The sequence below is a fragment of the Zeus faber genome (assembly GCF_960531495.2).
Source record: "Zeus faber genome assembly, chromosome: 14".
In the NCBI taxonomy this organism is placed as follows: domain Eukaryota; kingdom Metazoa; phylum Chordata; class Actinopteri; order Zeiformes; family Zeidae; genus Zeus; species Zeus faber.
Genome location: NC_137200.1, coordinates 25294831 through 25321587, shown reverse-complemented (window position 1 = coordinate 25321587; position 26757 = coordinate 25294831). Strand labels below are relative to the sequence as shown.

The following is a 26757-nucleotide window of genomic DNA, read 5'->3' as shown; positions in this document are numbered from 1 at the left end:
GATGGTTTTTTTTTTTTTGGGGGGGGGGGGGGGGGCGGGGATACTTCTCATTCAAGCGAAACGAACAAACGCAGTTTGCGGATGGGAAAGCAGGGGGCGCCCCGCCAGACCCAGGACCTCGCCTCGCCACGCCACCCCCCCCCCCCCCCCCCCCCCAGGCGGAGAAATTTGACGGCGGCGAAAGATTTGCCCCAAATACCAAACGTCGGGCATTTCACGTCAAACGGAGGGAAACGTTTTTCCCCCGTCCCCCCCAAAACTCGAGGAATTCCCCGGTAAAGCGGCTGAAAGGACGACGTCCTGTGAACGCCGGCCACACAAACCACTTCCACTGAGGGGGACAAAAAAATAAATAAAGGTTAAAAAAAAACAAAAAAAAAAAAACATGTTTGGCTGCGACCGTGACGGCTTCGTCCCGGCGACGTTCAAACCGACCTCTCTGTTTCACACTCAATATATTTCTGCTCTGGAAACACGTTGTGCTTATGTTGACCGTCCGTCGTACGTGGGTTTAAGGAACAATAGAAATACAGATCTCTTCATAGACTTCTTACACTCTTTTACGTAGTTCTGGATAAAGGCTCATTTACATATATACTTTACTAAAATAGTTTTGAATATATTAACTTACTCTCCCAACATCGAGTGATTGTTTGCTCGTTGGGCCGTCGTTATTTTCCGCCCGCCCCCCGATGGTTTTTCCCTTTCCCTTAACGATAAAATCCCGGTCGTCAGGGGGGAGTGGGGAAAACAGCGAGAAACACAACGTTCCGAGCTCCGCCTCCGACCCGTCAAGCCGCCGACGTCGTCGCACAACAATAAGGAATCTTTTTTTTTTTTTTTTTTTTTTTAATCATCTCAGGACGCCGCCGCGGTTCCTCTCGGTTTCTTCTTTATGGCTTTTCTTTGACATGACTGCGTGCGTAGCCGTTTTGGACGCGTCGACGGAGGTTGCCACGGTAACCGTGCCGCCCTTTCCCGCTGGGGTTTTTATTTTTTATCTTTTTTAAAACCCCGTTCAACCGTCGGCCCCAAAACCCGTGTGCGTGTGAAAGGTCAAAACGCTGACACGCCCTCGACTCTTTTAAGTGCACTTATTCGGCACAGAAGCCCCCGGAGCCCCTCGCTCCCCAAACCCAAGGCACTGCTGCAGGCCCCCGAAGGGGCTTTGAGCGGCGATCGGCGACGTTTCCTCCAGATTCCACAGCAGGATCCCGATCAAAGCGCTCCACTCAGGGAAACTTTGCGAGGCTCCGGGAACTTTGTCGACTCCTCCCACTTCCTCATGTGCGGTCTAATGGCGTTTAAATAAAGTTGAATATATTTTTTTCTAGATATATATATCTATATATATATAGATATATAGAAATATATATATATATATATATATATATATATATATATATATATATATATATATATATATATATATATATATATATATATATATATATATATATATATATATATTTGTCCTAAATGTCGAGCAAGCAGCTCCACGAGCCTCAGAAAGGATGATTAGCGGTTCGCCGGCACCACAGGCGGCTCAAAGCCGGTCTGCACCTCTCGTGTGAAGGGACATTAAGATGAGATGAGATAAGGGACAAAAAAAAAAACCACACGGGAAAGCCGGCATCTTTTTTCCCCGAAAAAAAACAAAAAAACAAAAAACAAAAACCCGAAACAAGACTAAATAAAAAAAACAACAAGGAGAATCCCTCCATGGAGCAGAAACAGTCTGACTGAGCGTTCATCTCTCTCTCTTCGTGGCGCTGCAGCGGCTGCGTTCCCATGGCGCTTAGCGGCAGAAGGAAATACGTGGCGACAATTCGTCCCCCTCACCCCCCAAAAAATTTAATCTTTCACAGATCATACAATGTAAGAATCCCCCCCCACACACACACACACAAAAACCAAATATCATGGATTACGTTGTAGAAAGCAGGAAAACCACGTTATTCCTCCCAAACTCCCAATAGTTCTTTTTCCTTTTGTTTTTTTCCTGAAGGAAAACCGTGACTTCTGAGCCCCGTCGAGTCGTTACCCACACACATCATCCTTGAAATCGCACCTGGAAAACGGAAAAAAACAAACAAAAAAACCCCCCACAACAAACAAACAAAAAAATCAACCCCACGGACAAACCTCCCGCCTCCTCCCGCGCAAACGCACAAACCAACGCGGGTGGCTTGATCTAGAAAACCGAAAAAATACGGAACAGAGAATTAGAAGAGCTTCCTTGACGTTCCCTCTTGTTTTGTACACGAGCCCTCCGCTCCCGACTCCACCCCACAAAGAGCATATTGCAATATAATGGCGATAGTACTACAGTAAAATTAAGATAATCAGTAGGCTAATACCAATACAGAAACACTACATAGAAATAGCAAATCTTCGGAGATACATCTCTAAATCTAGGAGAACGAAAGGAACGTTAGATAGAATCCAGAATCAGTAAAACAGATTTCACCGTCACCATGACAACTCAGACCCAAAGTAACAAACAGACGTCCGAGCGCCGGCTCAAACAATGAAAAAAAAAACAACAAAAAAAAAACAAAAAACCCAAAACCAGTTATTTCAGTTACTTTTGAGTTGATCGTCTTTTTATTTATTTATTTAGTATTTTTTCTTTTTTTTTTCTTCTTCCTCACAATGTGCTTGGTTGGTTTTCGACCTTCGAACCGGAAAAGAAACGGCGGCTTCAGACGTTATTCATCTACCCCAGAAAGAAAAATACAAATACAAAAAGAAAACACAAAAAAAAACAAACACAGTTCGTCGCAGGTTTAATATTTCGAAGTGACGCCGCAATACGACGGAACATTTCCGCAAGCTATTATTTTGTTTCCTATAAACAGGTCTGAGAGCAGAGCTTCGGGCGCTTGCCGGGTATTTACAGGGATCCACCGCCTTTCTAAAAAAAATAAACAAAACAAAAAAACAAAACAAACAAACAAAAACGCCGTCGCCCGCCAGGGAATGTTTCAACAAAACCGAGGAGCCGCGCAGACGGCCGGGGGGGGGAGGGGGGGGGCACCACCCGCCGGGAGCGCCGGGGGGGCGCGGAGCCGCTCACCAGTTCATGATGCAGTTCCTGTTCAGGGTCATGAAGTAGACCTGGCTGCTGCCGCCGGAGCGCACCGACGCGAAGAACACCTGCAAGCACAACGAGTACACACTTTACACCGCGTCGCCTCCCCCCCGGCACCCAAAACAACGCGGTGAACCAGGCCCGATCCGCCCTTGCTTGGTGATACGTTAGCGTATTTAAAAACAGATGCTTTACAATTCCTCCTCAAGGAACGCTTCAACGGACGACTCCAACCTTTATTGTAAAGCGACATTCCGCTCAGGGATCTGCGCTTTCACCGAAGTACAGAGAGGCTTCCCACGTCCGGGCGACCGACGGTTCTAGCCACGGGACGGAGCGTCCAATCTAATTAGGCTTACACGCGGTACAATCGCATAACATTTGTGTGCGACACGTTAGCCATCCTAAATCCACTGCCGTCACCCCTACAGCCAGTTCTCTATCTGCGTCCGCCGAGCTGCTGGTCCCGGACGCCGCCGCTCCGCCGCCGCTGTGTATGCGAGGGGGCGAGGGGGCGGGGCTTCTCTCTGCCTCCCCAAACCTCGGTGGTCAGCGGTGGCAGGGCAGCTTTAGGTCGTCCAGATTGGTTTTGCTCTTCACCCTTTTTCCGACCGGGAGCGTTTCCCCACGATAAAGACGGTGACCGCGAAATCGCGGGGAAGAGGCTCCTCAGCCGGTCGGTTTGTTGGGAGTGCGTTTGGCCCGTTAAATGCAGTTCATATGCCATTTAAACACGTTTCTTTTTCCTTTCCAGTCCGTCATCATCTAATGGTCTCATATTATTTCATTTATCGATATTATTTTTAGGCAATTAATATTTGTGCTCGGCGGCTCTTTTACATTCTTTGATATATTGATATGGTTTGATTCGGAGTCATGCAGTTGGGCCTTGTTATCGCCACGACACCTTTCTGTGAGGTTCCTCTCTGGGCTGGTTTATTGTTGTTTATTAAAGGAGCCCAAAATAAATATCTGCGTCCTCCTTAATTAGGGTTAGGATTTGTGCTGGTATGTGGGCATATGTAAGGTTTAACGTTATATTGTTAACTGGCAATTACATGACAATGCATCTCAGGCGATCGGCAAAAGTAATGTTACTAATTACTTTCCACAGGGAGTAATTGAGTAAAATAAATGTATAACTTTATTTTTTTTTTTTAAGTAATGAGTAATGTTTAATACGTTAACTTTGCGTAACGACCCCAACACTGCTTTTACAGCAACAAATGTATTTTTTAAAATAAATTTTCGAATTATTTTTAAACAGAAACGACGCTGCTCAGACTACTCTAAATGGATTTGTGAGGATCAGGGAGTTACACATTATTCTCTTTAATTCTGTTATACAAACGTAACATTCTATTACATTTTAGAAACCGTTATAGAAACGTAAAAAAAAAAAAAAAAAAATCGGTGATAATGGTTCCCCCCCCCACATTTCACTGTCGATTGGTGGATGAGTAGTTGGCTTAAAGCGAAACACCAAGCGTGCTTATGTTTTGTCATATCCTGTATTGTATTATTGTCCTCCCCCAAACAGGAAGTTATTCCTTTGCCCTACCTTGTCGTTCCTCTCACACAGGAACTTGAGCCTCTGAGCCCTCTTGTGCATGAAGACCCCGTCCAGGTGTCCCGTCTCCACAGAGCGGATCTCGATGGCCTTCTCTCCCCAGCCCATGATCTGGTTGGAGCAGATGTGAGCTGCACACCACAAGGGCGTTAGTCAACATAAATATATACGGTGAATATATACAGTAAATACATACATAAAATAAAGTAATAAGCTGCTGCTCATCACATGCCACCTTCACTCAAACATAACTTTTCATTTTATAACTTTTCATTTTATAATATAAAACAAAGAAATTATTTGACGTTTTGGTGAAACTGCAAAATTTGAGATGATTCATTGCTCAAACAATGAGTTAATTACCAACATGTTAGTTAAGGGATGTTCCATCATTTGTATTTGTGAGTTACAATCTGAGGTTTTCCAGGAGACATTACTGCACAGGAGCACGTCTCTGGAAGTCCGGTTAGGGTTAGTAGGGTTTTGGTTAGTAGTAGGGGTCGGGTTAGTTAGGGTTATGTTAAAAGTAGGGTTAAGTTAGTATTAGGGTTAGTTAGGGTTAGTTTAGTAGTAGGGTTAGCAGTAGGGCTCAGGTTAGTTGGGGTTAGGTTAGTAGTAGGGTTAGGTTCAGTTAGTGGTAGGGTTAGATTAGTAGAAGCTAGTAGGGATCAGTTAGTAGGGTAAGGTAAGTAGTAGGGTGCAGTTAGTAATGCGGTTAGGTTTGTAGTAGCTAGTAGGATTTGGTAAGTAGTGGGATTGGGTTAGCAGTATGGTAAGGTTAGTAGTAGGCTTAGGTTAGTAGTAGGGTTAGGTAAGTAGGGTTGGGTTAGTAGTAGGGTTGATTTAGTAGTGGAGTTAGGTTGGTAGTAGGGCTCGGTTAGTAGTAGGGTTCGGTTAGTAGAAGGGTTCGGTTAGTAGAAGGGTTCGGTTAGTAGTAGGGTAAGGTAAATAGTAGGGTTCCGTTGGTAGTAGGGTTCCGTTGGTAGTAGGGTTTGGTTAGTAGTAGGGTTCGGTTAGTAGTAGGGTTTGGTTAGTAGTGCGTTTCCGGTGGTAGTAGGGTAAGGTTAGTGGTAAGGTTAGTAGTAGGGTAAAATTTGTAGGGTTTGGTTAGTAGTAGGGTTCCGTTGGTAGTAGGGTAAGGTTAGTGGTAAGGTTAGTAGTAGGGTTCCGTTGGTAGTAGGGTAAGGTTAGTGGTAAGGTTAGTAGTAGGGTAAGGTTTGTAGGGTTCGGTGGGTAGTAGGGTTCCATTGGTAGTAGGGTTCCGTTGGTAGTAGGGTAAGGTTAGTAGTAGGGTAAGGTTTGTAGGGTTCGGTGGGTAGTAGGGTTCCGTTGGTAGTAGGGTAAGGTTAGTAGTAGGGTAAGGTTAGTAGTGGGGTTCTGTTGGTAGTAGGGTTCTGTTGGTAGTAGGGTTAGGTTAGTAGTAGGGTAAGGTTAGTAGTAGGGTTCCGTTGGTAGTAGGGTAAGGTTAGTAGTGGGGTAAGGTTAGTAGTAGGATCAGGTTAGTAGTAGGGTCAGGTTAGTAGTAGGGTAAGGTTAGTAGTATGATCAGGTTAGTAGTAGGGTAAGGTTAGTAGTGGGGTTCTGTTGGTAGTAGGGTTCTGTTGGTAGTAGGGTTAGGTTAGTAGTAGGGTTCCGTTGGTAGTAGGGTTCCGTTGGTAGTAGGGTTCCGTTGGTAGTAGGGTTCCGTTGGTAGTAGGGTAAGGTTAGTAGTGGGGTAAGGTTAGTAGTAGGATCAGGTTAGTAGTAGGGTCAGGTTAGTAGTAGGGTAAGGTTAGTAGTATGATCAGGTTAGTAGTAGGGTAAGGTTAGTAATAAGGTTAGTAGTGGGGTAAGATTTGTAGGGTTTGGTTAGTAGCAGGGTTAGGTTAGTAGTGGGGTAAGGCTAGTAGTGGGGTAAGGTTTTTAGGGTTAGGTTAGTAGCAGGGTTAGGTTAGTAGTGGGTAAGGTTAGTAGCAGGTAAGGTTAGTAATAAGGTTAGTAGTGGGGTAAGGTTTGTAGGGTTAGGTTAGTAGCAGGGTTAGGTTAGTAATAAGGTTAGTAGTGGGGTAAGGTTTTTAGGGTTAGGTTAGTAGCAGGGTTAGGTTAGTAGTGGGGTAAGGTTAGTAGCAGGGTAAGGTTAGTAATAAGGTTAGTAGTGGGGTAAGGTTTGTAGGGTTAGGTTAGTAGCAGGGTTAGGTTAGTAGTAGGGTAAGGTTAGTAGTGGGGTAAGGCTAGTAGGGTTAGGTTAGTAGCGGGGTTAGGCTAGTAGTGGGGTAAGGTTTGTAGGGTTAGGTTAGTAGCAGGGTTAGGTTAGTAGTGGGGTTACTGTAGCTCGGGTTGGAGCAGAGGGTGAGACAGGTGGCATACCGACGGAGGTGGGCATCTCGCCCCACTGCAGCACCACGTCCTTGATGATGCGTCCGTACGTGTTGACGTAGACGCCCTCGTCCTCGTAGCACAGCAGCATCTCCATGCCGTCCGAGCTGGGCAGGAAGACGATGGCGTGGGGAGTCACCTGGCTCTGGATCTGGGGTCAGAGCGGAACACAGAACGTATCACGTGACGCCGCGATCATCTAAGGACATCCACATCTTGTAATACGTCACCTAAGTTGACCTGACTCTACCGAATAACCTATTACATCATGCAGCGGTTACAACTTTTTATGATGAACATTTCATAAGTCAACTCATTATGTGATAACAAGTGCTGTCTTTGTTTATATCAAGCTCTCTCTCTCTCTCTCTCTCTCTCTCTCTCTCTCTCTCCTCTCTCTCTCTCTTCTCTCTCTCTCTCCTCTCTCTCCTCTTCTCTCTCTCTCTCCTCTCTCTCTCTTCTCTCTCTCATCTCTCTCTCTCTCTCTCTCTCTCTCTCCTCTCTCTCTCTCTCTCTCTCTCTCTCTCTCTCTCTCTCTCTCTCTGATTAACTACAGGGTGATCGCCAAGAGATTCACTTTGGAGAGTCATCAGAAAATGCGGCGTTACACAACTATTACATACGCCACTTACATGAACGGGGATGTAGATGTCGTAGTTGTTGCCAGAGTCTACGTCGATGGCGTGAAAACCGGCGCAGGAGCCGTAGATGACCTTTAACCTCTGTCCTTCCTCCACCGTCAGGTCTACCAGCAGGGGGGCGGTGGGGGAGGTCTCCGAAAGACTGGCGAAGGGGAAATCGGACTTTAGAGCTAACCCTTTATTAACACGGTAAGACTGTATCAGAAGACGCAAGTTAAAAATAAATAAATAGATTAAAAAAAGATCAAAATAAATGAAAATAAAGTAAATATATGCTCACATACAAACAGAAGTTAACAGCAAGTACCACGTATATCTGACCATAAATGGTGAAAAGAAAAGCCTGATGTTTTGGTTTTTTTTTGTTTAGAAGATGATCTCTCACACACAGACACACACACAGACACACACACAGACACACACACAGTGAAATGAGTTCTCTGGTATATAAAAAGTATGTATTTTTAAGATGCAACTCAGCACATAGAAATCTAAAACTCTGAGAAGTAACTTCATGTAGACTAGCATCTGATTTTAAAAGGTAACTGATCTCATATGAGATTTGCAACAAAAATGATGATGTTGACTAGTTTCAAGGTGTTTGATATAATGCACTCACAACATATGAGTACTCGTCATATTGCACTAACATATAAACATTTTTTTTTTTTTACTTTAATTTATTTACAAAAAAAATAAATAAAAAAAAAAAGACCACAACTTTGATTCCGCTTCCTCTCAGCTATCTTGCACTTGTATCTGGTTGAATTTAGAAAGAGGATCAGGCTTTAAATTCAAGGTTGCTGGTTTGATCTCTGCTCTGATTGGTCCCGGCCTCTCACGTACGAACGGAAACAGTTTATCCTGAAATAACTTGTGAGAAATAGTTCGATAGAAGTATATTTGATTTTTTTGGCACGTCGAGTGCGGAAGGACTCTTGTAGTCATCACGCATTTTCGATCGGGGAGTCGAACCTTGAAGGCCATGAACTTGTGATAGGGCTTGGGCGCCCAGGCGTACACCTCCACGGCGTTCTTCATGGCGATCACCAGGAACTTTATCCGCTCATATTTCACTGCGTGGAAACGACAACAGAGGAAGGTCGTTTGAGGGACGTTTTCACGGATCGATGACCGACAACTCAAGAGGCGGACCCGGTATACTCACCCACTTTGTAGTGCACGCAGCCCTCCATCTCCCCCACCGTGGTCCAGCCCTGCTTCTTCTCCACCTCGGGGTCGTTGTGCAGGATCTTGTTCCTCAGCCAGGCCAGGTAGTACACGCGCACCTTGTTCTTCTTACCTGGAGGCCGGGTTCAGGCCAAGTTCATGTTCAACAACACGATCACAATGATTGCACGGCGTGAATGCTTGTTGTCGATGCGAAACGAACCCTTGGCGTCAAAAAGCGTCAGGGGGGGTGTACTGCGGGCAGAGGTTATTTCCTACTCAAACACTTATCATCGTCAAGCTCCAGCGGCTAAAACAGAGATCCCAACCCCGTCACCGCGAGATTAAAACCCTCCGCCCCTTGACCCGCTTTTGTCAATTCAAATCGTCGTAAAAGCCAAAAGGGCGGCGGTCCGACCGGGGCGACCGATGGCGTAACAACAACAGCAGCAGCAGCAACAGAAACCACATTCAGAGTGGAGGCCCAAATACCGGAGATGGTGATGAGCAGGTTGAGGCCCTCCAGGACGTCCATCTGCTGGAACCTGCGGGAGTTGATGAGCGGGTAGACCTTCCCCTGGCCGCTGCGGTCCAGCAGCTTCAGGCCGTTCTCCGTGCCCACCAGCAGGTTCACGCCTGCACGCGGAACAGAGCAGGACGTGACGCGCGGTGGAAAACCCCCGCCCCCCAAAAAACGGGGGGAAAAAATATATATATTTCCTCTGTACTCGTTAAATCGAAGTCGGCATTCTGAATGGAAGCTTTCTATTTTGATCGGACCTGAGAACATTCTCCATATTTACAAGTACGAGTATTTTGCGTGGGGGTAAAAGAGCCGAAGCGAGCGAGCGCTGTCTTTCATTCCCGCGCCTCACCCCAGAGAGCGGCGCAGAGGATCTCTGAGTTGAACCTCTTCTTGTACTTGCGGATCTCCGGCGTGTCGCTGAGCGGCCGCGTGTTGGTCGGGTTCACGTTCACGTTCACGTTCTTCAGCTGCTCGAACCTGGAGCCCACGCCTGGAGCGCCGGACACAAAAAAAAAAAAAAAAATGCAACTGTAGTCGCGGGAGGGACCGGGGGATCATTTTAAGGAGGGTTCCCTCACGGAATCGTTTGAATTTTCCAAAACCAGAGAACAGCAACAATCGGTACGTTTCCATGCCCACGTTGACCAGGGCGAGGTGAACAACCAGAAGTAGACGGTCGTTTGGAGGTGTTTTGCATCGTGACCACGGCGGACTCACCCCCCAGAGACACCGTGTCCCCGCCGCCCCCCGGGCCCTGGTACATGCCCAGGTCCACAAACGTTGTGAAGGACGAGCGGCCGGACGCCTTGACCAAGCCCCGGGACTGATACTGGAGGAGACGAGACGGGAACAATAAAAATGTTTGCATTAATGCATTAACTATTCCAAGTTGTCTTGGGGGAGTCGTGATCATCAGAGAAATCAGCAGAAAGACGCACAGAAGACATGCGAAAGGTGAGACGATGGGAGGCTCGGAGGGTCAGAGAACTTTTGACATTCGACATGTTTCGCAAGCCGCACATTGCGTCAGGTTTTAAAGATTATTTTGGCTGCATCTGCGCTAATGCAAGAGTATTCTCAGAGTGGGGTCGGTGAAAGGCATTTTGAAACAAAAATAATAATAAATACAATTTAATTTCAATTAAAAATAGAAATAAATAAAAAAGGATCTAAATTGTTTGTGTCCTTCGAAGGGGAAAATCTTTTAATTTTTCAAAATATTTGTATGCAATATACACAGATATAGTTTTTCTCCTTTTAAAGATTGAAGGCATTGATTTTATAGTCTATTTTTAAATGGTGCGATACAACTTTTTCCCCAATACATTTCCCTTGATTTGTGTTTGCTTTCCACACGTACAAGTGTGAGGTATCGGCTTAATATGAAATACATTTTTGGGACATAGGTGAGGTTTATTTTCTCTCATGTGAGGGGTCGAAAAAGGTTTGAGAACCCCTGATGCAAGAGACTAAAAACAGGAAGTGGCAGGGCATGCACTGTGGCAATTGCAAAGGGGACGGTCATTTTAAATAAAAAGCTATATTAGTGTGTACTAAAATAATTCAAAAACACGTGACTACAAAGGCTGGGTTGAAAAATAGTGGACGTGCCTCTTAACAGGAACCCAGATTCTTTCAGATTCAATTCTTTCTTTTAATCGGTTACCGTACCACCTAACCTTAAACTGTGTCGATACATAAGCACAGATTTCAGGCCGGTGTAGCGAGGAAAGAGGAACTTACATCATACACCGAGTCCTTCCCAGGGGAGGAGTGGGTGGCGGAATCTGTGGGTGAGTGGGAGGGCTGCACCACATCTGGCAGGTTGGTGTAGCCGTTGTGGCTGCGCTTCTCCGGTGTCTGTCAGGAAACACAGCGCTCGGTGCATTAGCGCTAAATGCCCGGGATCATTTGTCGTTGTGATAGGAAAAATATTTACTACATACTTTTTTTAAAAATAAGAAACAGCCATTATCTATATACGCTATATATATACGCCACTTCCAAAGCAGTGAAAGGCAGCCGGAGAGAATTTGCTAAACCAGAGTGTCTTCGGTGTGCTGAGTAATCCGGGGATATGGACGATCACGGACCGAAACCTGAATGTTCACTCACCCTTTGCACCAGCATGGTCTGGTCGCCGTACCCTCCGGCCTCCTCCCTCTCCCCTCCCTCGCCCTCCTCCTCCTCGTGAACCACCATGGTGTTGACCGAGTCCGTGTCCGCATCGCGGTGGCTGGGAGGGAAGCGAGAGGGTCAAAAGCCAGCTTTGATTTGAGGTCAAAATAATTTCGAGATAACTAATCACCTCAAGGACAGCAGCTTTGACGGCAAAGCAGCTTCATCTACAACTGTTCTGTTTTTGCTCGGCGCCAACCCCTGCAGAGAGGCATGCATGCTCCAGCCGAGTGTTAGTTACCATGAAGAGAATCACTCTGATTTCCCCTTAAATTTGATTATTTTTAATTTATTTTTTTTTTAGCTTTGGATTTTTATATATTATTTGATATCTATCTGATGTGTTTTGCTTGTATAAATTGTCCTGTCTTTACTTGACTGTACAGCGCCTTGAGTTCTGAGAGAAGCGCTTCATAAATGAAATGATGATGCATAAATAAAACGCATTATTATTATTATTATCATCAACATTATCCCTATTGTTTTTATTCAGATTTGAATTATCATTATTCTCCTTTGCATTTTTCAGGCTAAATGTTTCTTGAACAATCACTGTACCGACGGACATGGTTGAGATCCCGTTGTAACCGGGGTGTGTGTGTGTTTCAGAGAACCCGGAAAACTGTAATAAGTACCTAACAAAACCAAACTGGACCCCATGTATTGCTGATATTTATTATTATTATAATTATTTTTATTATTATTATTATTATTAGCAGCCTGTCTGTTGCATTCTGAGAATTACAACAAAGACCATTGCAAACACGACATCAGATGTTTTTAAAGCCAATAACGTGGAATGAGCAAGTTGTGGCTGCTCGCTCCATCTCCATTCGCACGTGTTTTAAAAATAAGAGTCGCATGGCTGAAGAACACCGAGGGATGACAAGACAAGCGTTGACTGACCGGTCCGTGGGGCTCTCCTCCTCCTCCGGCCCTTCGCCGCTCTCGCTCTCCTCGCTGCTCTCGCTGCTGTCCGAAGAGGAGGAGTAGTCGTTGGCTTTGACCGGAGGCCTTGGCTGCTCCTCAGCGCGCTCTTTGGCGTACAGCCCATGGTCCTAGACACACACACACACGATATTAGAGTCACTTTACACCATAAAGCACACAGTGTGAGGGCGTACTGTGTAGTATTTCCTCCCGTGTTGTTTTGGTCTGTTTATTCCTAAATTAACTCCACTGCCCTGAATCCTCATTCGCGTCACAATTGAATCTCTGTGCTGCTCGCCATCCCTTCATGTTCTATCGGTTTTCACACACAGGGGGAAAAGACAAGAGTGTTCTCTGTTGTCTCAGCACACGTTCCCGTCCTGCTTTCCGGACCCTTCTTATGCACTTATGCAGATGCAGCTCTCTGCAAACCACAAACGGTCACGCGCACTCCGGTTCAATCTTCAGGTGAACGCGCAGAGCAAGATGGTGTTAGGACTGAAAGAAAAGAGACACACCACCCAATTTTGAGGGTGACTTGTTGTAATATTTCGTGGGAAATAGGAGATCTGAACCCAGGAGCTTGCATTGCACGGGAATGGCGCCGGCAACAAGGGACACGGAAGACTTTGTAGGGGAGTAGAATGAGGACGGGGAAGCTGTGCACAGTCCGACTTAGTCAACTTGACACAAAAAGAAGAGTTAAGATTCGGAAAAGTTATAAAAGGTGACAGTAATGCAAAATGCGTTCACTCTGTATTTTGGTCATTGAATGAGAAATGCAGCCACATGCCACTTTGGATCTTTTGACTGAAGGAAGATTCAAGACAGAAGTATACATTTACAAGCGCATAATACACCAATTAAGGGAACCTACCAGATAAGGATTGTAAATATTTATGTTTCATATAGCGGTGATATCTCTATTTCCTTGTCAGCTCAGTCAGTGATATGAGGAGAAACATTTAGTTGATATCATTATTATTCTTTTTTTATCAGTTGAGCATCATTTCTCAACTGACTTAAATAATATAAATGCTTCCAAGAACATGTTGATCCATGCAGCATTCATGTAAAACCGCTCTGGCAGGCTCTTTACTTCATGACTATGTGTCGTTGTGCTTGAACATGCGTAAACAGACAGACACGCGTAAACAGACAGACACGCGTAAACAGACAGACACCTCTCCTTGGCAAACCTGTTCCCACACACATCAGCACATTTCAAGACGAATCGGAAAAATCTGGAGGAAACCTAAACCGCGGCGTCTCCAGTCAGACAAAGTGAAAGCACGCGAGGCCCGAGTATGACCTTTTGGAGTAACCGGTCTCAGGGTCAAGGGTCAAAACGAAGCTCGTCGTTGTAATAGAGTAGGGAGGCCAGGACCATGCCCCCACGCCACCACTGGTCCCATCGGCCCCAAAACTTGCATTGGATCCCGCGGGGGACCCGGGCCACCACCCGTCACAGTCTGGAGGGCCTGCACCCCGGGGCCGGGCCAGGGCACCCACTTGGATCCGTGCAAAGTTTGGGGCCCGATGGGACCAGCGGTGGCGTGGGGGCAGGGGTAAAGTAGAGGTAGAGTAGCGTAGCGTAGAGCTAGAGTAGGGGATTAAGTAGACGTAGAGTAAAGGTAGAGTAGTGAAGAGGTAGAGTAGGGGTAAAGTAGAGGTAGAGTAAGGGTAAAGTAGAGGTAGAGTAGTGTATTGCTAGAGTAGGGGTAGAATAGAGTAGAGGCAGACTAGTGTAGAGGTAGAGTAGGGGTAAAGTAGAGGTACAGGAGAGGTATAATAGAGTAGAGGCAGAGTGGTGTAGAGGTAGAGTGTGGGTAAAGTAGCCAGAGAGTAGAGGTAGAATAGGGTAGAGTAGACTCCCTTGCCCCTCTCGCTAATCGTCATTATGTCGACATCAAAATAACGAGTTCATTCAAATATTGACAATTTATTTTTCTTTATTTATTTTTTTCCCCTACAAGCGAGCAACCTTGACGACCGGCACTGTGGCATGTCCACACGCTGTTGTCTGGACGGAGGCTGACGGCGAGTTAGGAGCTGTAGTGAGTCACGGGTTCGGCATCTGAACAATTCCATAATTTCCAGACGGGTGGAGGGTGACGGATGCTTTCATACACAGAAAGCTTTTAAGGAGGATTTTGAACACGCAGAAATTCTAATAATACTTGTACTGCGTGGAGGTCCCTGCGACGGGGTGGTTAATGGATGCAGACAGAGTGCTTCCTGTTTGGGTTATTACCGTGCGGGGAACTCCGTATTCCCGATGTTCCTTCCGATTCACAAAAGGGAACCTGGGCTGTCGTGTTTTTTTTTTTTTCCCCCGGAGATAATATTTCACCGATAATTCACCAACAAACCCCCGTGAAACCAAACCCCGGTGATACTAACCTCTCCTATGGCCCTCTTGTAACTCTGCGCAATTGAATGGAGCGATGAGGAGGGGAGGAGGTGCGGAGGGAGGTGGCGTGAAACGGAGAGAAATGCGATGAAAGGTTGTGTGAAAGGGAGAAAAGCTTCGGTTAGCGGGAAGGTTAGTTCACAGAGTAAAAGCAGCCGCGTCCATCACTACACACCTGGGATGTGACACTTTAAGAACAATCAGGTCACATCTGTCCATGAATTTACTTTGTTGGGTTCATGGAGAAGATAGTTTGAAAAAAATGAAAATAAAAATAAAATAACTTTACAGGCAATAAGGGGAAAAAATACAGGAAAAATTTAGGCGTTTTTAAGTCTGTGGGTTAAAAAAAAAAAAAAAGGCCATTTTGTTTAACAATCTGCAATGTCAGATTTTAGGTGGGCGTTGCTAACTGCATTCCAAAAATTAGTCTAATTGTAATTCTATGTAAATAATTGTATTTTTTTTTTTTTTTTTAATCAAATTGCTGCGTAGTTTAGTAGGTAGGTTTGTTTCCTAATGAACTCACAGCAGGACGACTGGGACGGGACGAGGTGCGAGACTCTCCTGGCTTGTGTCGGCCATCATGGGAAAGAACAGGGGAATCCATTTTGGAGGAACCTGAAAAAAAAAAAATTTCAAATTGAGTGACTTGATTTAGAAGCAAAGGGCCACGATAGTGATGATTTCAATCAACCACCTGACGCACGTTACTAAAATATTTTATGGAACAAATTAAGTTTAAACACAGATATTGAAATATTTCAACATGTTTTTTCATTTTTCTGCAAACAAATACTTTTACTGAACTTGTTGTAGTGTATGGAATTTACGTGTATAAAAAAAGTTCAGTACAATATTCTGTACACATTCTGTTTGAAAAAAATTATCTCATAGAAGTGCTTTTTTTTTTTTTTGAGCAGCGTTTCAAAATATATAAAAAACAAACAACTACGAACAAATTGAATAAATATGTGACCCCGGCAACACAGAGTAACAGTATTTTATTCGAGTTGAAAGTGCTTCCAAACAAACTTACAAACTGATTTGGAAATTTAAAGAATGGAATTGAAATGTAATGTAATATAAATATACATATATTTTTTGTTCCATTCCTTTCTTTCCCCCCGGACTCACTGAGGATGCGGTGCCTCTCCAGAGAGCCGGTCTGGGGCAGGTTGGACACCAGGCCCACGCTGTCTCCTCGCTCCCAGCGATCATTGCGGCTCAGGTCAGGGTTGCTGCGGGGGGGGGGGGGCAACACAGCGGAGCAGTTATATCATTTCATCTTGTCTCACGTCTCCTCCTCACATCGCTTCGGAGTCACTCATCCCAGCACATGATGGGATGGCCACGGTTACCTGGCTCGCACTGGGTGCCTGACGCCAGAGGTCAGGTTGGTGTTCAGAGCCGTAGCGATGGACGCCGTCCTCTGAGGGATCTGCCAACGACAGCGTCACGGCTTCAGTCGGAATCAAGTAACAGTCAAAGGGTTTCCTTTTGTTTCCCGCACATCCAACACCTACACCAACTTAATGGATTACTGTTCATTTTTAGATTGATTGTATAGTGACAGTTTATTGTATAATTCCCTTTATTGTTATTGTTTATTTTTTAGTTCATTTTTATTCCCAATTGTGTGCGGTTGCTAAACTTATTGTTGAGGTTCACTGCATATTTTCTCTATTTCCTTATTATTCCCTAAAGTGTATGTGCGCTGCTGTAACACCTTCATTTTCCTTAAGTATCCATCCATCAGTTATGAATGAGACATAACACATCCAGAGTTGACATCCAATTGCGGTAAATAGGAGAAGTTCAGTGTCAAACTGTATACAACCACCGACACAAGTTAACTTGTGTTTAACGCTAAATAAAAACGCCATCTCATTGAGTAAGTCTAATAGATAGATAGATAGATCTCTCTATATCTATCCATCCAGCCATCCATCCATCTATATATCTATATATCCCCATGCATCCAGCAGCTCTCACTTTTGGCGGCAGCTCCACGTCAGGCAGGCGGATCCAGGGCCGGCGGTCCTCCCTGATGGGGTGGACCTGCGGCGCGGGTGTCTCAGAGGTGGGGTCGGAGTTTTGGCGCACCAGCTCCCGGGAGTGCAAGGGGCGGGGTGAGGGGGCAAGGGAGGGGTCCTGGGTGGGGAAGGCGGACATGGTCTTAGTGGGCTGGTCACACAGGGACTGGGAGCGCGGGACGGGGGCGGCGTAAGGCTTCAGCGGGACCAAGTGGGCCATCTGGAACTGCACGGGGCGAGCAGCGCCGGGCGGAGGGAGGAGGGGAGCACCAAGCGGCCACAGGGGAAGGAGAATCCAAGATGGCGTTTGTGTTTTTATGACGAAGGAGAATGAGGGAAGGAAGCGTTACAAAGGAGCACGAAGGGAAGGAAGGAAAGAAGAGAAGGGACGTGTAAATAAAGAGACTCTGCAGCTAAAAGCATTTAGAGAAGAAAAGCGAGAACGTTCCCACGTGTCCCCGTCCTACCCACGTTCTGAATAAAAAAAATAAAAATCAAAAAACGCCCACCTTGCCCTGGCCCCCCTGAGGTTCCACGGGCCGCTGCATGGGCGGGGTCTGCGCCGCCGGGCCGCCTCCTGATTGGCTGATGGAGTCGGAGCGGGACTGGATGGCGGTGTCGGACACGGTGGTGCAGATCTTGGGCGAGCCCTGTCTGTTAAGTTTACTGCGCTCCTCCACCTGCAGAGAACGATGGGAATGGAAAGAAAGCTGATCCAACGGTCCAGAAATGCAGGGTCCTTTTAGGACAACGTGAAAGGTCCCGTTCATACAGCTATACGTGTGTGATCAAACATCGTTTTGTTTTTTTTAATCCATGGCAACAACCGACAGCCGGGCTGATGCCACGATTCTATAATGTTTGATTTTGCAGCAACTTTTCTCAAAATTTGTGATGCAATTTGTGAACTTTTCTATAGTTTTTTGTTATATAATTTGTTATTACCAATGGGGAAATCACATGTCATTACTTGAAGTTCTGCATCTGCAAATGACTCATCTTTTCTTTCATTTACTAAACATAAAAAAGGAGGGGTTGAAAGTAAAAAAAATTAAAAAAAACAAAAAAAAAAAGAAAGAAAATTCTGTGCTTTTGTAGTAATATGTCTATAAAATAAACTTCCAATTCGACCTACAGTAAGCACCAAATAAAATCAGTACTGTATACACTTGACGGAGGCTTTGTCTTCTCCAGGAAGAGGCGACGGAAGTTTACGCGCTTTGTTGATTTGACCATATTGCACCTAAAGCTTCCGGGATTTGGCCAAAGCGCGAGCTCCGGCAAACGTTGCCGGACCGAGCCGTCACCCTGCGTGGAGGAAGATGGCGGCATTGAGCAAGTGGTGTGGGCGTGGCCGCTACCTCGCGGGCCCAGGCGGGCTTGTTGTTGGGCTCCAGGTTCTTGTTGTAGTGGTAGAGCTGCGGCTTCTTGTCCTGCTGCTGCTGCTGCAGAGACACCAGGTAGGCGTGCTCCTGCTGGAGCTGCCGCTGCAGCCGCTCCGACTGCCGCTGCTCCTCCAGCTGCTTGCGCTTGTACTCCTGAGGGAATGCAACGAAACACAAAGCAGCGAAGAGCCTTGATGATACTATGCACTAGATGTTGGTACTACCATCAAGCCTGCTTTAGTACGCAGGGCAAAAGGAACAACATACTACACGGCTCCATTCCCTTCAACACATTACGGGTTAGGACGTAATACGTTATCCTGATACTTTCGAAAGCTACGGCTTTGGACGTGGTAGCAATAATTTGGTGTACTTAATATTACGCTTGCACGTCATTTCAGAGGCAGAAACTGTTTTTCACTGTCCGATCAACTTGGACTATCACAGCAGAGGGGTGTCTGCAATGCTTCAACAGAAATCAAACATTTAACGGTTAATATTCATTACATTACATTACATTTAGTGCGAGCCAGCAATCTGTTAAATGAGGCAGAGGGAAAACCCAACAGAAGTGTCCGAAGGACAGAAGAGTATTTGTGCTTTTGTTCAATATTTTGATCAACTGGAATCTTCTGCTGATTTTCCACTGCACCAGACGAGGCAGGCTCCAGGCTGTTCCACCATTTTGTAGAACAACAAATACGGATGATGAAATCTGCCAGAAACTTTCCTCCAATGTGAAGCCACAAAAAAATAAAAATAAAAGTCTGCTGATCTTTTCGAATACTAGATGAGCACAGGCTCTTTCATGAAATAATAATAATAATTTCCTCTTGTATTTTTTCGGAACTCTGGAGTCCCTGGCCACCGCTTGCCTTCCGTCTGGTGGCCTCCCTCCCAGTGAGGTCCAGGGATGATTGTAAGGCATCTCTGACCTCCTCTGCCTCCTTCTACAGTGGGTCACTAAGCCCCTCTGACCTGGGGCATTTGGCAGCTCCTCGGGCTCAGCTCATGCCGTTGCTGTTGCGACCCAAAAAGCATCAAGTCAAGTCAGTTTATTCATAAAGAACATTTTAAAAACCCTAATCGCGCCCTAAAGTGCTGTACAACTTCCAAGGTACCTCAGTTGTAAAAAATGTAACACAAAAGCATATTAAACCGAGGATGAACCAGACACAAAATCTATAGAAAACAAATCTCCGCTGGATGCTAAAGCCAAGGAGAGAAGATAACTGATCTTTTTAGGGATTCACGAGAGAAGGAACAGAGCGTTTACTCCTCCACATCAGATCTGCTCCCTCTATTCAAACCCTTCGGACCTTGAAGGGGACTTCAGGTCTTCTGTACCAATGACATTTTATCTGTTATGTTCTAATTGAATTCATTTCTTGAAGCTGTTCTGTGATTTGGTCAACGCTGTTTTGAAAATGAGTTGACTTTGACTTTAGAGTAGGGGGGTGGGACTCCATGATGAGTGGAGTGTGTAGTGGGGTGTTGATGAGCGAGGAGTCACCATGAGCAGCGCCTGCTCCTGGAGGAGTTGCTGCTGGAGGATTTCCAACTGACGCTGCTCCTCCTCCAACTTGTGTCTGATGAACTCCTGAGGAGAGGCCCAAAGAAAAACAACAAAAAAAAAACAAAAAAACACAACAGCACAGTTACATAGTTTTACTCCTTTCCAAAACAGATATGCTTGCAGATACTTTCACAGCACTTCACAGCGGGGGGGGGGGCTCATCGAGAGCCACAGCCATGATCCCTCCGTTGAAATTCTAAATTCGACAATTCTTGTACGGCGGCAAAGATTTGGCGCAGCAGCGTGGTGCACAGTCGCGACGGGGGACAATGCGAGCCGTTCTAAAGCGACGCGCTTGATATCGCGGAGATTGGATAACGTCAGGCTGCGTTGCGAAGGGGCAGCTCCAGTCTGCCCCTTTCGCACCGCAGCCTGACGTTATCCAATCTCACAGAGATGGAGCACGCCCACAGAAAACTCATCTCCGAATAAATACACTAATTTAGATCCTTGCTGCTATGGCAACCGACTGATGGAATTTCACCACAAGGCCGGTGGCCGACACGCACCCCCGCCCCACCCACCCCCGCTCTCCCATTGGCTGCGGGTGCACCCGCACCCCGCACCATTGGTTACCTGCTCCCTCTCGGCCAGCCTCCGGTCCTCCTCCCTCCTCATTTCATCGAGTCTCCTGTGGGGACCCTTTTCCTGCTGCCTCACCATCTCTCTCTCCTTTCTCTGTTGCTGGGAGAAAAGGGTGACAGGATGAAGAGGAATGAGCACAGAGAGCACGTTTGTGCAGGAGGGAACATTTCAAAACGACCATCATGCAGATGAGCCAACTCCTTTGTTGTCTTCCGTACAGAGCGGGAAATGAGGGCGGATTCACGCCACGAGTCAGCCCATTAAACTGCATTAAGGGATATGTTTGCTATTTTTTCCAACCCAGGCCCTATTAAAATGCAGGTTCCCATCATTTCTAACTGTTCATAAAAAGAAACCTTGCGCGACGCCTTTCCGGTTTAGAAACTTAGCGCTCCGCCGCAGCTTCTCACCGTGACTCCATGCAGTCCCGTGGAGCAAACGATTAAGACTTCAAACGTTAAATCTCCTTTTTTGAAAAAGAGAAAACTCACAATATTGTCACTGTGCATTTTTTCCCGCATTTCAGGGTTCTATTGACGCTGACGCAAATCCACCACTATCAACTATTTTGGCTGCATCGCAACTAACCTAAGACACGAGGAAGCAGCGCCGCTTCGTACTGGCAACCTGCTGTGGCAAACGTGACTCTCTGGATTTACCGCAGCAATTACAAAAGGTAGTTTTAATAAAATGTGATATTACAGTGATTCAAAACGTGTTCCAAAAATACAGTAAAGTGTGTCTGATAATGTGAATTTCCGATTTTCAAATAGGAGCTATAACGTTTATTTTTTTTATTATTATTGTTTTTTTTTTTAAGGCTTAACGTTGTGGGAACAGCGGAAAGTTGCAGCATAGTAGTCAGTTTCTTAATAGTAAAATCCGTTATAAATTATGTAATAAATGTTGTTATAAATGATATAAATTCTATAAGGCCTTACATTTCATTTTTGAGGAGGTCAGAACCGGAACAATTTATGACAAAATGGTGCAGTTGAGACGCGAGACACAGAGGAATGCTGTTCTAGGCCAGTGAGACTTGATGGTACAATAAAAAAAATAAAAAAGTTGGCCTCTATCAATTATCTTAGTTCTGATAGCACACTTTGCTTAGATCCATTTTGGGTAAATGACATAGATTAGGTTTTTCACTTTCAACATACAGTCATCTCTGGATTAAAAAAACCTCTCTTCTGTTGAATACGTAACATAATCCACAAATTAACGTCACATAAAAAACACATTCTAAAAATACAGCAAAGAGTTGAAAGAGAGGTCAATCTCTTTAACTATTTAATTGCAAGGCTGAGGACTGCACGACCGTTCCTCGACTTATCCTTGAAACGGAGAATCCAACATTATCCACTTTACAGAGCTCTTTGATGCGGAACATCCACCGCGCTGCCCCATGATCCTGTGTGCCTCCCCGCTCCTACCGACACAACCGCACCTTGTCTGACATTACAGACGCCCATTCCCACGCTGCTGTCGAGGGCGCGCGGCGGCATGTCGGGCCACGAGGCCTCGAATCCACAGTGGGAACTTTGTTGTCATTAGTAACGAGGAGAGAGGGTGAAGCGCCTTCAGGTTCAAACAAGGACGCCAGCCATTCAAAGGGGACGTTATTGTTCTGGGAGCTACTGTAGCAAGTCGCCACGTCACGGCATTGGTCTTACATCCCATCGTGGCGTTAACAAATAAATATGCCAACAGCACACACTTCATTACGAGCATTATTTTGTTTCTAGGCCAAATCTGTAGCTGGCATGCAATGAAGCCAGGCAGAACGCAAGTGTCATACAAACCACCCGGCCAATAACCACCACGAAAGGTGAGTGAAATGAATTTCAGTGATTTATATCAGTGTCAAACAAACTACCCGGCTGATGAATCACTAGGGCTGTACACCCAACTCCCGACCCGAATTTGGTCAGTTTTGGCTGTTCGACACGGATGTTAGACTATTCCTTTTCCGAGTTCCCGTGAAGGCAGCGTGACTTCCAAGAGGAATTACAGTTTTCCGAGTTCCCGTGAACGCAGCATCGCTCCCTGCTTCCAAACGGAGAGCGGTTACGAACGTATCATATCAGAGGACGAGTCCGCTAGTTAATCGACCGCGGACGGCATTGTTCTCTGACGGATAAAAAAAAATGCAGAACGCCTCCACCGAGTGTATATGTGTGTGTACGAACACGCTACCTGACGTGCTGTGTGTCAGGTGTCGAGAGTAAGATTTTGCCCTCCTACACAGTCGACCCAGGTTCGATTCCCTGTGTGTGAACTCATGTTTTTCAATGCCTCAAACTTGATAATAAAATGTTGAGTGTGAGGGTGGTGGTACACTTAAAAAGAAGTAGAAGTTCCGGACAAAAAAAGACGTTCAGTGTTCAGAACAAGACCAGAACAACCCGACTCGGTGATCTGGGTTCTTGTGTTCTCGGTGCCATCCCTCGAGGTGAACTCTGTCTTTCCGTCTCTCTGGCTCTCGGAGCTCCCCTTGCCGCGGTCGGTGCAAATGCCGCTGCGTCGCGGCAGGGGGACGGACTTCAACCTCCCTTTCCGGCCCATTCAACCTCCTCCTTTCCCCGGCTCAACAAGCTTGTTTCCCCCTCCCGGGGGTCGCAACATTCCGATCACGTTTTATATAAAAACGTAAACGGGGCTGAATCTGACCAGCGTGTGTTTTCTTTCTCCTCCACCGCTGCGCCGTGCACCACGCCTCCCGTGTGGGTCCCGTGTGTTCTGGCTCTACTGTGTTTTTACTTTAGATCTATTGTTCCCGTTCGTTTCTACTTGTATGGTACGAACATTTTAAAACGAGGGGCGTTCTGCCGTGGATCAAGACAGTGGGTTGTGTGACAGACAGAGAGCGATTGCCGGTCCACCGTGCGCTCCGGCCGTGCCCGTGTCTCCCAACAAAACAACGTAAGTTTATAAGATGGATTTCATTTAGGGGAGCACGGCGGCAGGCGGCCGCTGAGATCAGTAAAAGCCACGCTCGCTATTTGAGGAAATTCCTCTCGGTGAATGACATGAGTTTGATTTCGCTATTTTTTTTCTCCCCCTCATCTTTATCTAAAGCAAAACCAGTCCCACCTCCTCTGACTGTCGAGTTCATGAGACATCAGTGTTATGTAGTTTTCCGCTGCTCCTTCATCCCAGTCGCAGCACCACACGCGCGCGCGCGCACGCGCGCGCGCACGCACGCACGCACGCACGCACGCACACACACACACACACACACACACACACACACACACACACACACACACACACACACACACACACACACACACACACACACACACACACACACACACACACACACACACACACACACACACACACACACACTTTCTACTAATTAAAATGTCTGCCGAAAGCCATGAATGTCAGAAAGGAATAAACCCAGCTGCTTCCAAGACACTGATGGTAATCAGAGTTGGGCGTGTCCGAGGAAGGAATAGAAAGAGGAAAACAGAGCAGAGTTTCTGCTCGAGGGGATGTGAGTTGACACCAGTTCGGTTCAGGTAAATAAAGCGTCTACCTCATTTTTTGTCGTTGTTCTAATGTCAAAAGATTACTATTTTGCAAAGGGTAAAAATGTATTTCTTACGCTATTATCGGCTTAGACAACGACTGTGGCCTCGATTAACAAAAAAATGACATTTAATTATATACATTATATAAATACATGTATAACTTTATATCAGTGGAGTGATCATTTCAATGTCGCAGCCTTTACTGCTACTGATGTTTTGGCAAAGATTTGATGGAATAAATAGAGGAGAAGTTTCTTCCCTGGCTAATCATCAGGAGAGCAGTGGACCAGCGACAGCGGTGTATTGTCCTGTTGTTCTTCCTGTTTGCTCAGCGTCTCACTGAATGGAGGTTTAAACAAGGGTAGAGGATGCTGTCGATTTCTCTTGTGAAACGTGGGATTGTGAAGCCCTCTGAGACCATATTGCGGTTAAGGGATATATAAATAAACTTGCCTTGACTCAAAAAAAAAAAAAAAAAAAGGAACGCTGCCAGAGAAGCTGACCTCAGCTTTAATTCAGTACAGTTCATTACTAATTTAGATCCGGCTTAATTTTTTATTTTCTACAGTCACCGTGAGCGGGCGAACACGCGACACGACATGCTTTTCACAAAATGTACTCCGGATAATGGAGACAATATATTTGGGATCAAACCCAGACACATTGTGGTATAAACGGCAATGCAGCTTTATGAAATTGATATTCCAATACGTTATTATTTTTAAACTTTTTTGAATGTGAGCTGCTGTGAATTTCCCTCCGGGGATGAATACTGTATCTATCAGGGCAGTAGGACGCCTCGCCTAACCCCTCCCTCCCTCGCACCTCCTCCAGGCGGCGGCGCTGCTCCTTCTGCTCCTCGATGCGTTTCTGCCGGTCGTGCAGCAGCTGCCGCTTGTGCTCCTCCGGGTCCCGGCGCTGGGCGGCCAGCTGGGCCTGCTGCCGCTTCAGGGCCTCCGAGCGCTCCTTGTTCTCCTGCTGGAGCCGCAGGAAGTCCCGCCGCAGCGTGGACTCGCCCGGCACGTTGAGGATCGAGCTGCGGGGGGGGGGGGAGCGGAGGAGAGGAGGGGGTTGGAGGGGGAGGAAAAGGGGGGGGAAGGCCGCCTGGGGTGTCTGAAGAGAAGCACCCACCTCGACTCCCGTTCATCACCACGGTTCTCGTCCTCCTCGTCGCTGCCGCTGTACTCGTACTCCGTTTCCTCTGGAGGAGAACGGGGACAAACGGAACGTCAAAACAGAGCCTAAAACCTGCAACGCGGCTTCTGTTGTGAGTCATATCCGTCCCATTTCCAACTTCATTTAACTAATTTGATCTGATTTTTAAAGTAATTTCCCCCTGGGATTATTAAAGTATTTCTGATTCTGATTGCCTTGAAGCTTCATGACAATTTCCACTAAATTCTATATTCGTCAATTTTCTTTATTAATTTGTAGGTTTATTTTTTTGTTTATTTATTGTTTTGGCTTATTTTATGCAACTCTAAAGGTTAACACTTATTCCTTACCATTTATATGTATGTTATTGTAATAGCAATTTATATATTTTATTTCTTATTTATCGTACATTCATTGTCCATTTTTTTTTATCTTTAAGTTAATCCTTAGCTTTATCATATATTGGCAATTTTCAGGCCGTCCTTGGGTTTATTGCATATAGCCATTTTTTTTTTTCTTATTATTACTTTATTATTCTATTCCGATGTGATTTGCTCTAACAGTGCAATTCCCCCCAGGGATGAAAAAAGTATCTATCCATCTAGTCTTCACTACATTCAGAGAAATTCATTAGTTGTATATTTGTTTCCCTAAAAAGGGTCTAAATTAAAATAAAATCTAAAACAAAACAAAACAGAAGATTCATTCATGAATAAAATTTAATCTAATAGTTATTAGGAAATACGTTGGTTAAAAGGTGTAATAGCATGAGGGTTAATTTAATAATTAATGCAATCTAATATTTTATGGTTACCAACAAAAATTAAAAGGGCTGATTACAGTTACAACAAAGTAAAACAGCCCTTTACTGATTCTCTCAGCGGGAAAATCTAGCAACAGCAAGGCAGGAAAGAAGCAGATTTCACAAACTCAGAACACACAGAGTATAAATAGACCGACACAGATCAAAACAAAAGAGGTGGTCCGGGCCTTACCCTTCTCTCCCCTCTTCTTGCGCGTGCGGTCGATGTGGTCTTTGAGCTGGATGCGGACCTGCCGCTCGGTGGGCTGGTCCCGGATGAACGAGTGCTTGAGGAGCTGCTCGGTGGACGGGCGGCTGGGGTAGGTCTTCATCAGGCAGCCCTCGATGAAGTCCATGAACTTCTTGGACCTGGGGGGAGGGAGGGGGGGAGGTCAGCGGAAGACAAAACTGGTGAGGCGGAGGGGAGGTGGAGCGGGGGAGGGCGGGTTTCGAAAAGGGAAACAAGACCAAAGCGTTACAGCAGCACGACCACGGAGCGCTCCAACCGGACCCTCTGTGTGAGGAAAGTCAAGTGCTTGGTTTTTGTTCGGGTCCCCCCGTTTTATTGTACCACATTTGATAACCCATTCGCACACACATTCGTTCCTACAGTGAAAACGGAGGCGGTGGGTCCAGCGATTACCAGTCAACCCGCTCAACCTCCTGTTTCACTTGCGTTTTAAAATTAAATGCATTTCATTATGTTTGGTCTCCACACATTATTTTTTTTTTTTTGTATCAATGTTGGATTGAAGCGCCGAACGAAAGCAACATTACACAATAAGTGGCATAATGGTGA

At 45.8% G+C, this 26757-nt stretch overlaps 1 protein-coding gene across 1 annotated transcript in view; it reads right to left on the bottom strand.

The window, feature by feature from the left end:
• Positions 1-2874: 2874 nt before the first annotated feature.
• The window catches only part of mink1 (misshapen-like kinase 1), a 41217-nt gene continuing 17334 nt past the window's right edge, over positions 2875-26757 (bottom strand). The window contains 24 exon segments of the mRNA XM_080013402.1: positions 2875-3159; positions 4656-4795; positions 7011-7170; positions 7652-7777; positions 7779-7802; positions 8636-8736; positions 8829-8963; positions 9323-9466; positions 9706-9846; positions 10074-10185; positions 11100-11216; positions 11472-11592; positions 12441-12592; positions 15407-15498; positions 16015-16118; positions 16239-16318; positions 16873-17139; positions 17423-17593; positions 18275-18451; positions 19812-19898; positions 20451-20558; positions 24827-25037; positions 25133-25202; positions 26152-26327. Of these exon segments, the coding sequence (XP_079869528.1) occupies positions 3076-3159; positions 4656-4795; positions 7011-7170; positions 7652-7777; positions 7779-7802; positions 8636-8736; positions 8829-8963; positions 9323-9466; positions 9706-9846; positions 10074-10185; positions 11100-11216; positions 11472-11592; positions 12441-12592; positions 15407-15498; positions 16015-16118; positions 16239-16318; positions 16873-17139; positions 17423-17593; positions 18275-18451; positions 19812-19898; positions 20451-20558; positions 24827-25037; positions 25133-25202; positions 26152-26327 (3100 nt within the window). The 3' untranslated portion in view covers positions 2875-3075.